The 13,085-nt window shown below is 44.6% G+C and overlaps 1 protein-coding gene across 1 annotated transcript in view; it reads right to left on the bottom strand.

Annotated features, from left to right (window-relative positions):
• The window catches only part of VAPB (VAMP associated protein B and C), a 32,585-nt gene extending 20,819 nt beyond the window's left edge, over positions 1-11,766 (bottom strand). The window contains exon 1 of the mRNA XM_063404238.1: positions 11,474-11,766. Coding sequence (XP_063260308.1) covers positions 11,474-11,531 — 58 coding nt within the window. The 5' untranslated portion in view covers positions 11,532-11,766. The remainder of the gene's footprint in view (positions 1-11,473) is intronic.
• Positions 11,767-13,085: the final 1,319 nt, after the last annotated feature.

Genomic DNA, 13,085 nt, shown 5'->3' with positions numbered 1-13,085 from the left:
CAGGGAGAGAGGGGAAGAGAAAAAGGAGAATCAGTTTGCAGCCAGAACGAGCAGCACTCAGACCTGGCACCAGAGAAACTGCATCCTCCTGCACAGCATTCTGCCAATTTAAGGTCTCACAGTTGCAGGTTAAAGCTTGCAGGCACATCTGGGTTTGTGTGCTGCAGTCACACTTGTAGTGTTGGCATAGCAGATGAAAGTAATTAAGGCACATGCATCATTTTTCTGTACTTAAATTTAATGCAAATTCTCATCTGCTAGAAGCTAGGCATCCCTAAAAAATATAGTGAACTTTTCAAAAAAAAAGCACTGCAGGAATACTTGATACAACTGGGAACCATTGATACAAAAGACTAAGAATAAATTCTTATCAAGTTGCCCATGTTATTCCCAGAGTGTTTTAGCTGCACTTTCAGCATCTTCTCCTAAACAACTTTTGCAACTCCAGCTCACCACAGAACGTATCCAACAGCAAGGTAATTGGAAACAGCCAGAAATACAGGCAGAGCTCCTCATGAGATAACCTCTCCTGTACTTCCTTTGTGGAAAGCAGTGGAATGCAATAACAGGAGGGGAAGGATGTATTTCACCATGGTTTAATCCCACTGATGTGTCAGATGAAAGTCATTAATCACCTGACACGTTAATCAACCATAGAAAGGTAACTGAAGAATCTTTAATAAGAGAGATGGTGGAAAGCAATAGAGGGGAAAACTAAATTGTTTTGTGACTGTTCTCAAGAGCCCAAATCCTACATGTGTCTGGTAATGTCCACACAGGCCAGTAATTAATCCAGTGAAAGAACCACACTGACCCTGTGTGAGGGGAAAAGATGGGGGCTGAATGTGATATTCACCCCTTCCCCATCCCACACTCTACACTGGCCCCTCTCCCATGGCATTCAGTGCCTCCCCCAGCTCTGCCAGCCCCCCAAACTGGGGATGCCCCTTGCCCTGCTCTCGAGAGGTGTCAGCACCATCAAACAGGCACCATTCCCATCTCTCCATCTGATCTGTTCAGCCTTTCTACCTGCAGCTTTTCTTATCTTCACATCCGAGTGGTTTCTCAGTTTCTTTACTGCCTCTGACAGCACCAAGTGATTTCATTTTATTTCCATGGGCTCTCCCATTTTATTTTTGTGGATGTCTATCAGCATTAGAGAGACAGGCAAAATAAAACCAGTGCTGATGTGCAAGAGGGCTCAATAACAGGTAAGAACTTGACTTACTGCACGCTTCTTTTAAAGTCATATATAAAGCCAATGACCTTTGAAGATAAACACTAAAATGAAAAGAGCTGAAATGTCAAGCAAGACATCTTGAGCTATCAGCCAGGTGCCTGAGAATCAAGAATACCCGAGATCCAATCAAACTCTCCCACCACCTTACACATCTTTAGACAAATCACTTAAGGGCTTGATCTTCTGCCATTAAGAGCCTTAAGAGTTGACAGCAACTCCAAAACAGAAGCAGTTTTGGACCCTTATAGTTTCCCTCTCTGTCAAGTAAGGAGAATACTTACCTAATTACACAGAATCTTGTGAAGATTAGTGTTTTAAAAAGTACCGTGTGCCAAGGTTTAATCATCATCATCATCTGGAGACTTTCATAATTAAGTGAGCATCCGCAACTTTTGAAATCAAAGAAGTTCAAACATCAGAAACAAGAAGAGCCTGTGTTGCATAAATATCTGATTTCACAAGTAACTCACTGAGACAACCCAACCCCCCCAAATTTGGTAATTATTTTTTAAGAAAAATCCTTGTGTAAACCACATGCCAACCTTTTGACCTCAGATTTTAAAAGGAATTAGCTACAAACCCCCAGCCCTAAAGGAATCTTTACTCCTTATCTTTACTCCCAGCACCCACCTCCTCACCCAAAAGAGCCCTTGAAGCAAAGTGACAGGAGGGGATTGGTCCCTTCCACTTCTGCTGTGTCAAACTGGGGATGCCTGGATGAAAAAATATTACAAAAATAGAAGCAACATCCACATCACTCCCTATGCAATAGCTGGTGCAGTGGAGTAATTTTTTAAAGAAGTATGCAATCAATAAAGTGACCTAAGAGGAAGAAGGAAAAAAAGAAGGTGCAGAAACCCAACAAAATGACATGATTCAGATGCCAAAGTTGGAGCAAGGTTGGCAGTAAGTTATTCCATTTAGATGGATTAATCAGTGTCCTTCCCTGGCCTATTCTAGCATAAACTATTTTTCTCAGAGCATGCCTCATGCTTAATTGGGAAAAAAGCCCAAACCCCAAACAAACAGGAGACTGAAGACTATTTTCAGGGTATCTGTTAGTATGTAATTTTTGTCACCTTTTATCCCTCAGAGGATCATTAACAGTCTGACTTCACAGTTGTAAGAACTGAGAGGCCACACATAAGCTTGCCAAGAGAAATAGAAGAATACGTCCTTCACATAATTTTGGTACCAGTGTCATTTGCTTTTTCCCAACTGATCTGTTCAGAGGTTTTTTACACCCAAACATCACCTACAGCAAACTTCAGCAAACCAAATCACACAACCCGGAATATTTTCTCTGCATCATAAAGTTAAAGCAGGTTTCTGCACACGCTTGCATAAACAAGAGAAGCAAGCAGCCTTGGTGAGCTTTCAGAGGTGTATCTCTGTTTCAGCTGTGCTTTCAGAGCCTTTCAGAAGCGAGTGCCAAACAGATTGTATTACTTTGCTCATTCTGCACACAAATATCACATGAACCAACTCTGTCCAGGTATGAAAACAGCTCAGGAAACAGTGGGACAGCAGCTGCTTCTCTTTCAATAACCATGATGCAGCCAGATCCACTTAGAGTGAGACATTTCCTTTTTGAACACAGCCTGGAGCTCCATCCATGGGGTATGGAAAGGACATAAACCAAGCCCAGGCTCCCAGGAGAAGGTGAGGATGCAGCAATGAAGCCTTGATGTGCAAACCTCTCTGAAAAAAACACTGCTAAAGACTGAAGTCAATCTAAAATGTTTCCCTGGAAGAACCATCCTGATTTTAATCACCAATCCAAACTACACTTTTTCTTCTAAAGTGATTTTTTCCTGGTCTAATTTCATCACTAATTTCCATTTCAAATGCACATTAAAATGTTAGGGAAGGAGCAACTTAACTACTCTAATTTTACGCTCACATATACTCCACAAATAGAGGAATTTGATGGGTAACTTAAATAGCAAATGAGCAAATATTTTAAGTGCAAAACTGTGTATAAGTCGAAAATACCAGAAGAAACAAACAAAGCTAGTTATTCTGGGAATGCACAAAGAACAGCTGCTTTTCTAATAAGCTTAAAAAAAACCCAAGCCACATAAAATAGGCAGTGGGATACTATTTATGGCTACAAATAAGGAAGGAATTCTGAGTTTAGCAAGATATATTTCAGGGGAACCACTTGAGAACCAGCCTACTAACTATTTTCAGGACAAAAGGAAAAAAAATCAAACAAAATCAGAAACTTAGCCAGCAACAGTGAGAAAATCAGAAAAAAAAAACCCCAAATCCTGACCATTCATGTGTGTGGCACAGAATGAGAAACAAATGTCAAGTTGTGCTCTTCACGCGTAAACTTCTGTCTTTTCCAACCTAAACAATTCCATGATTCTGTGATCATCTGCATCACTGCATGACATCACTAAACACAGTGTAAAACCAGCCATACAAAAATTAAGGGGAGAAAAATGTTACTGCCCCTAGATCTTTGCTCCTAGTCTGGTAAAAATATAGAAAGGCCAGAAGAAGAGAGATCACAATCAGGAGGAAATGCAAATGTTTTGAGAAAACACAAAATATATTGTTAATTTATATATGTCAAGAAGCACTAATTGCAAATATCAATAGACAACAAATATGAAACTGCTCAAGGGAGAGAGTGAACTGCTGGGAGAAACACCAGAAGCACCAGCAAGGAAGAAGTAACTGGTGTGATGAAAAAAAGTCTTGGGAAAAACAAGAAAGTGCAATTTTTTTCTTAAAAGAATTACATAGTCATTTGACATGCCTTCTACAAGCACAACTAATTTGTCTTTTAAATCGCTTGCAAAAACATAAGATTTGGCTCCATAGTGATCCCCACACCTACATGATTTTATAATCTGCATCCTAAATAACTGGATCACCAGGCAAACCTCCCCCTTCTCTATTTTTCCACCTCTCGTGGAAACCAACCAAGAAAACAGGATTAAATTTAGAATGATCAAATCTTTAATCCATGCACCATGGTATGAGGGACTTCGTTTACAGCTCAGAGAACCAGACACTAAAGTAGTTTAGTAAAGAGATTATTTTCATCAAGTATTTATAATAACGTGGGGTAAGTACTGCAGGCAGCAGCAGTACCCAATCTGTACAAATGTGTTTGAGGCCAGAACTACACTGAACTGAGCAATTTTCACAACAGAGAAAGAACAGACTCAGCCCTCGGTCTGGGTTTTCTGCTGGTGTGAACACACAATCACTTCCATCCCTGGGCACCTCTACCCTGCCCTGAATTAAACAGGGCAATGGTGATTTGCTTTGCATACATTTCCAGTGACAGCAAGACCGTGACAGCTGCTCCAGACCCACGGCACAAATCTCTCTTTACAAAAGGTTGCCTAGCAGGCCAAATTTTAAACTCAACAACATTCCAGGCATCTCAGAAAATATCCTATATGGCTCTACAGACATCTTGGTCTACAAAGCACTGAAAGGTCTTATATGTTGAAAAAATACTGAAAAATACTGGGTCAAATGCCAGAGGAAGAGACTTAGCATGAATCTAACCCCTAGCTTGGACAAACTGGTAGTTAAATATTCATATATGTATGTAAAATAAGCTTCCTTTCTGCCTATGGTCATCACACAGGAGGACAAAGACCCTTCAGTGTTGTGGTAGGAGCTGTCACAGCAGTGCCAGTGCCTCACCCAGAGGGGAGAGAGCTCTAACTGGGAAGAGTTCCTGACCTAATCAGTGAGGATTTACAGAAAAAAAACCCAACAAAACAATTGCAGCAGCAAGATGATAATGTTCAAGATCACGTTTCTTAAAAATACAAAGGTGAAATTTAAGTCTGAAACAACAGCTGTCACCACAAACAGAACTGCTGCAAACACCATCAATAAGGCTTTCAAAGCCAAGCAGCCATACTGACAGGGAAAGGAAAGAGGCTGTTATTGTACCAACTATGAAATGCATTCAGTAGTTATTAGCTGTTCCCAGCAGGCAGAAAACATAAGACCAATATGGTAACAAGATAGTAGAAAATGAGTGTGACTGCAAGATGTGGGCAGAATTAGCAAGGGTCATTTGATTCCTGCACTGCCTCAGCTGGGCAGAAAGCGGGGCTCAGAAACAAGACAAACCCTCCCTCCCCGGTTTCCTACAAAAACTGCATTATAACATATGTAGAAGTTGCTCATTTGATCCAAAACTCATTTGATGCAATCAATACCTTCCAGAGCTGGCTGCACAGAACAAATTAAGCTGCTCTTAAAATTGGGTATTTGTTCACAGATGTAAGCTGACCTGAGCTCATGGAGTTGGATCATTTGCTATGGTGATGATGCCTTTTTTCCAGCTGAGTTTCAAAACAGATCTGACAATCTATTTAAAGGTTTGTACTTGAATTTTTACAATCCTAATTCTGAATCAGAGAGCAATTACACAGAATTCACTCTTGTATTTAATGGCAGCTAACCTATTTTAAAAGAACACATTACATGATTACTGGCAAGTTTTTAATTTATAAAACTTGTGCGGCGAGGAAAACTAGGTAATGATTTATTTTCCAATGAAAAGGCACTCTCAGGAACTGCTGGATAAATTTCTACTCCATATTGCATTCACAGGTGACAGGACACTGCACAGGGCATGCAGGGCAGCAGCTGGTAAATACAATTTACTGCTAAGTCCCAGTGTGAACCTGCATCCACTCTGACACATCTTCATTTTGCCAGGACAGCCATGCTCCCAGGCCTTAAGAGAGCCACCCCTTCCATCTGTTTTTTCAATATAATTTGTTATCAGATATATCTTCTGAAGTGATGAATAGAGGTCACATCGCAGCAACCGGATCAGACTGGCAGGCTGCCATCCTGATGAGCTTTAAATAACAAACTTGGAAAACTTTTTCACATATCATTGCAATAGCTCCATAGCTCAAAGTGAGCTGAAAATCCATGGACAAACACGGGATTCCCAAGGAAAGGAAGTTGTGAATGTATGCAGCCCTATACTTTATTCTGTACAGTAAAGGAGAGGAGTTGATCACATTGAAAATACAAAATCCCACAAAACTATGAGAAGTAATGGCCAAGAAACAAATTTTATCACTGCATTAGGTCTTTCCCTGAAACAGTAATACTTTGATCCTATTAATGCTCATAACTCCAACTGGAATTCTTAACATCTGTGCAGTACAAAATTATTCAAAAGTCCTTAACCCATAAATCACATTGACCAAAGCCTTCAAGGAGATTGTGGTATTTTTGGAAATAGTCTTGGGAGACCTAAATACATTAATTAAATTTAACAGAAGATGCAGTTAAACCTCCTTGACTGCTTCACACATCTCAATTGTTCTTTGCTGCTCCAACCATCCTATTCAGAGTTTCAAATTTCTGTTAGTCCCACATATACAATTCCTCTCTCCTTTCCCAGTGGAGATATGAGTGTTGTGGTCTCCAGTGTACAGGACACTGGGAGATTACAGAAGCTCAGGAGAAGCACAATCTTCAACTTATTCCACCTTTCAAAAAAGAAAAGTGTTGTAAGAAATTCACAATGCTTCACTACCCTCTCTTACCTCCAGTTTATTCTCTCCTAACACCTCTCTTTTAAAGTGAAGAGACTAGGCAAAGTGATGAATTAATTATAAAACCAATGGAGCATGTGAAATCAGAATAATTCAGTGAGATGCAGCAGATCCGTACAACTAAACAAATGTTAAATAGAATAAGTTATTGATTTTAGCTATCCTGCAAGAAAAGTGACTGTAACATGAACTGCACCAGAAAAAGACTGATTTTGTTTGATAATTGGGATATATATTCCAATAAATTTGTGTAAATTTAGGAAGCTTGCCTGTTATTTAAATACTATGTCCTCTTCTTAAGACTATAATTTGATAATTAAATTCAAGTATGTAGAGAGATGTAAAAGTTTACTTGTATTTAATGCGGTAACAATGACTTGACTTGGAATCAGGCCAGACAAAGGGAAGCAAGGGCTGGTACATCTTTCAGCAGGAAAGCAGACAGCCATTGGCACAGCAGCCTTCAAAGAGTAAAGAAATCCTAGTACTGGCTGCCATTCTGCTGTGAATACCAGGAGGGCTCTAAGAGTTTAAAGAAAAGAGCATATAAATGTTCAGCTTAAAAGATGCACATTAATTATCCTAAACAGGCAACTCCTCACAATACTGTCACTATTTTACATTCTTAAACATGGCTTGAGTCTAGAAATTCCTATTTATCCAATACAGAAGAGGATGAGCACAAAGTTAAATTCCTCCCAATACCTTCAGTGCAGGAGTGATTCAACCATTCCCAGTGGATCAGGGCAGGGACAGAGGTGCAAGTGAAGAGCCCACACACCCTTAACCTCTCTTCTGAGACTTGGCAAGGGCAGCTTCTGCCAGCACTAATCTCACATCCCAAATGTTACCGGCCTGCTGGGCTGAAGAGTTTTAGCTGGTATCTGTAGGAACGGGGTATTCCTGTCAGACACAGGAGGCTCTGCACACCCCCACTGCACACAACAGATCTGCCTGGGTTTACTCAGGCTGACCTGCAGGAGCTCACGGTGTCTCAGTAGGGAGCAGCAGCCACCCAGCCATGGAAACACGGGTCACACAGACTGCACAGGACAGGGCTAAACACTGAATACTGAACATTTCCATGCTGCAGATGCACTGCTGGACTAAGTACATCAATATGGGCCAGGCCACACCTCTGGGCTGCAGCTCCGAGGTCCCCAGGGCCTGCACCTGAGCCAGTGACAGCGACAGCCCCTGGTCAGGGATGAATCTGCCCTGTTAGCAACGGAGAGCTCTGGCTCATTGCTGTGCCCTTAGCAGAAAGCCAAGCTCCACAGTGACATATTGCACAGGTACACAACGACATACTGGGGACTGGGACCTGCATTTCCAACTGGCACGACTTGCAGAGTTTAGCAAGGCACTAATCCCTGCTTGGCAGTACTGCCGGGAGCCACTTGGGGAGCACGGACAGAGTGCTGAGTCACAAGTCCAGCCTAACCTGGAGCAAACCTCCAGAAACGCCACCAAAGTGTCCCTCAGCCTCCGCCACCTCCCATCTGTGCCACTCCTCCTGAGCAACACTGCCCCAGCACCCCATGCCTGCAAACAGGCAGCAGCATCTCAAACCCTACAAACCCAGGGGAGCTCTGAAATATGCTGTATTTTAACAAAATTTTACTTGCTGACATTAAACAGCCGATTGCTACTCCTGGTGGGCACATATGGTGAAAAGACAGATCAGCCTCGGTGGGCAGTGATCCTGTGAGGTGCAGGAGGCATCCTGCAGAACAATTCCACATCCTTGTTCAGATTTAAATCTAGCAATTCTTAAAAGTCAGAGCCTTGAATGTTGTAATAAATTCTTGGCAGATTGATGCTATCTCTTAGATTGAAAAAAAGAAGAAAGAAAGGGAAACATAAATGTAAATGTCATGTATACCAACAACATTCCTTTTCACCATTTGTTACCAGTAAATGCTGAGCTATAAACCTTTAGTTGGATAATTTTTTTGCAAGCCTACAACGACCAAAAGTGGAGGAAGTTGCCAGCAAGCCAGTGAAGCTCCTATTTCACCTGGCATCAAAGATCAGGGCAAGGAAATGGGCACCTTCAGCCACCTAATGGTGTCCAGCCTCCCACGACTCACAGCTGCATTTCAGCACAGCACACGCTGATGCTATTTTGGAGCATGTGTGCTCTGCTGTAGGAGATGCGAGGCGGGAGGAAAGACAACCCCTGCTCATGTTCACATGCTGCGAAAAAAAATTCCAGCATGAAAACCTCCTTTGATATTTTTTTTTCAAACGAGACGCGAGCACAGTATTTTGAAACGGAGCACCAAATGAATTGGTGAGATTCACTGCAAAACCAAGGGGCTACAAAAGCTTCTTTAAAATGGTCTTCAACCCTTAAGAAGTGAAAGTGCAGGCTATGGCTGCAACCCCGAAGTGACTGGGATACACGATAGAGGACATCCTCATTCACTGTATTACTCCCAACATCCTACCTGCCTCTAAATTTTATACTGAAGAGCTACACAGAGCTTTTTAACAGCATCAGAGAGAACAATTTTCTGCTTTTTCTACCTGTCTGCATTGGGATTAAGCCCTTCACCATTTCCAGTGTTTGGTTTACAGTCCAATCTGAGCCTCCCACATTGAGCACCATGTCTTTCAGCACACACCATGAGGACGCCTGTGCCAGTCAGCAGCTCCATGACCTCTGTCAGCCTGGATCTACTCGTACGGGGCAAAGGAACGCTCTGGAAATAAATGTAACTCTTTACAAAGGTGACAATATAATTTCAGCCCCATCACCAGGCAGTATGTCATCACAAGATCAGTAGGGCAAGAAATGCTCAGAGCAGAATTTACTTTGTGAGTACTTCAGCCTGGTGTTTCCCGAATGAAGGACATCGGTCAGCACTGCTGGTTAGAAAGGACTGTAAGGCAGAGGTATTGCCAACGCATATGAATGCTACCCGCAGCATTAAGTCTGTTTGAACATTAATATTTAAGTGTACTTTGAAACTAAGCCATTTAATAGCTGCAGTTAGTCAAGCAGCATTTCATGTTATAAGGAGTATGCGTTGCTGGCTAAAGATCTGGCAATCAAGAGTGCTATGGTTAGTTGATTTAACTTCAGTGGCTGCTGGTTATTTAGCCCAGAACCTCATCTGAAAGAAAGACAGTCTGACAAATTATCATTAGTTCGAGAGAAAAGAGAGTCTGGCAAGGTTTGTATCTACCTGTGATGAAGAAAAGAAAGAAAAACAAACCCTGAACCACAATTATGTCTCATTAGCAAGTCAGAGCCAATTAAGGCGCCACTTTTTGCCCACCTGAGCTTGGATTTGCTTGTTTGCTGAAAGCAATTTTATCCACAACAAGAGGTGATTTTCATCTAATCATACTTAACACAAAGAATGTGAAAACAACAATAGTTTCCTTCTTAAGCATGTTTGATACTGCTGCCATAACAACTTCAGCTTACAACAAAGATATAATCATTCCTCCCAGTGTTTATTAACAGGCTGTTTGATAAAATCCACTTCATATTATCAGTTCAAATATATTTACTAATAAAAACTGGTAAAGATCTCCTCTATACTTAAAAATGTACACGGAAGCTTTTTAAAAAAGAATATTATTTTTGCCAGAGGCCAATAAATTAATCCCTATTTTTTTTAAAAAAGAGCTTGTTTGCCAGATAATCAAGCGAAGCTATAAAACACCTCTGACTCTGGTCGCATAAATAAACTTGCTGATTGCTTATTTGTAATCCCAGAATATTGTATTACAGCTGTGTTGTCAGGCTGCAAGACAGGAATTTCAGTGCCAGTGGAAGCCCAAACCCATCCAAGACTTTTATTGAAAGGATGGATTTTTGCACAGGCAGACTATTCGTGACTTATTTAGCCAAACGCCTTGCTAAATTATAATAATAAGCAGGAAAAGCCAGGAAGTGCTGCCCAGCACCTGGCCAGAGGCCTCGTGTTTTTGGCCAGAGACATGACTGCAACCTCACAGTGCTTGGGACACACTACAGAAGAAACCCTAGTTCGTTATCTTATTCCCAACATCCTTCCTCCGTCTGGATTTTACACCGAAGAACCACGCAGAGCACTTAAACAGCCCCACAGCCAGCAATTTCCTGATTTTGTCTTTCGATTAAGCCCTTTACCCGTTCCTAGGGTTGTGACACCTGGGTTCCCAACCCTACCTCACGGACATCGCTGTCCTACATTACGGCACCAGATCTTTCGGCCGGGGCCGCGCACACACCCCCGGCAGCGCCCGAGGAACGCGCCCCCGCTCCCGCCGCTGCCCCGCGGGGTCCTCCCCTCTCCGCGGCCGCCGCCCCCGGGAAGGTCAGCCGGGCACAGCCCGGTGCTCCGGGCACAGCCCGCTGTCCCCGCTGCCGGCCGGGGAAGGCGGCGGCCGGGACCCCCCCGCGCCATCCCTGCGGGCCGCCCCCACCCGCGCCGCGGCTGCGGCAGCGCTGAGGGCAGCGCTGAGGGCGGCCCGGGGGGACCCCGCGGGCCGGGGGCGGCTCCGCGGCGGGGGCCCGGCGGGGCGGCGGGCGCGGCGCTGAAGGACATTTTATCCAGCGGCGGTGCCCGGCCCCCGGAAAATGGCTGCCGGGGAGCGGGGCCCGAGCGCGGCCGCGCCGCCCGCCCGGAGCGGGGAGCGGCGGCGAGGAATGGCGGCGGCCGCCTCGTACCTTTGAATTTGAGCTCGTGCTGCGGTTCGAGGCTCAGGACCTGCTCCGCTTTCGCCATGTTCCTCCTCCTCGGCGGTGGCGGCACCAGGCGGAGAGAGGAAGGGACGGGGAGGGAGGGGAAGGAAGAGGGGAGGGAGGGAGGAAGGGAGGAGGGAAGGAGGGCGGGGGGCGCGCCCGGTAGCGGGTTCACTCCTGGCCCGGCTGCTGGTTCGCTGTGCGCTCGGGGGCTGTTTCACCCTCGCCCGGGTGGTTGTTCACGCTGTGCCGGCGGTCCCGGAGCGGGGACAGGCGCGGTGGGGCGGCGGCCGGCGGCGCACACGCTGCCGGGCAGGGCGGGTGGGAGGCGGGATGATGCAGCACGGCGGGGCCCGCGGAGAGGCTGCGGCGGCGCCTGACGTGAGCCCGGCCCCGCCGTGCGGAGCCGCGGGAGGGGGGCCCGGCCCGCGCCGCCGCTCCTCGGGCGCTCCTGCGGCCGGAGGTGCCTCCCCGGAGCGTTACGGGAAGAAAGAGGGCTAATAAATAACGTTTAATCGTCACTGGAAAGCGTGGTTTGTAATAAACGCCTTGTTATCCAGAAGCAGCGTGTTATTTTAGGCCTGTGCTCCGTGTGGAAGCCCTCGGGCCCGTGGCCGCCCCTGCCTGGCTTCCAGCGCCGCCGGGATCCCCGGGCAGGAGCGGGGCAGGGCAGGGAGCGCTCCGGGGAACGGGAGGAGCTCTCGGGGCCGCAGGGCTCGGGGGCAGCGCTACAGGACAACCCCGGGAGCCGGCAGCGAGCTGCGGGAAATACTCGCTTTTTAATGAATAAAACCAGAACTTCAGGTCACCTCGGATTTTAAGGCATTCCCCCTCCCCTTTCTTAATAATAACCAAAGTTTTGGGTTGCTCGTTGGGGTTTTTGTGTTTGTTTTCGGGTGGTTTGTGGTGGTTGTGTTTTGTGGATTTTTTGTTTGTGTTTTGTTTTGGTTGGCTGGCTTTAACTCCAATGGTTTAAAAGATTTTTTTAAATTTACAGCATGGTTCAATGTAAAGTGCTGCTTTATTGATAGCCCTAGGCCAGTGTAATTGCAGCAACACTATGCTTTTTGCTCCCCTCCCTCCTCAGGTTGTTTGAAACATTTGAAAAGTTCCTAAGAATTTATAAAGCATTGCTGTAACCTGTCAGAGGCAGGAGTTTGAGATACCCCTGTTACCGGCAGAAACATGCTAGTCTTAAGAACTGGTGATTTATGTACACTAAAAAGTATTAATTGGATTTATACCTACTGGACTTCATATATGAATGACTTTAGGAGGAGATGCCATTTGCAGAAATATAAAGCTTCCAAAGAACAGCAAGTCAGAGCACATGATTATGTTTGGTCCTAGGCAAGGCTGATGAGCAAAGATGTAAGAAGTGAATAAAAATATTAAAATGATGTGAAAATTCGTTTTCTCAGCCTAAGCTAGGGGTTATGTCATAACATTTTAGATCTCAAGTCAGGAGAGAATTGAGTTCACTCATACTTTGCAGCTTTCGTGGCTGGTACTGTGTGAAGATTACTTTCTTTTACCTGATCTTGTAAATTTTATTTACAAACAGATTCTCTCTGGAAGCCAGGCATTCTTGGACCAG

This window comes from Prinia subflava, chromosome 8 (genome assembly GCF_021018805.1).
Source record: "Prinia subflava isolate CZ2003 ecotype Zambia chromosome 8, Cam_Psub_1.2, whole genome shotgun sequence".
Taxonomy (NCBI): Eukaryota; Metazoa; Chordata; class Aves; order Passeriformes; family Cisticolidae; genus Prinia; species Prinia subflava.
This window is presented reverse-complemented; position numbering and strand designations above follow the sequence as displayed.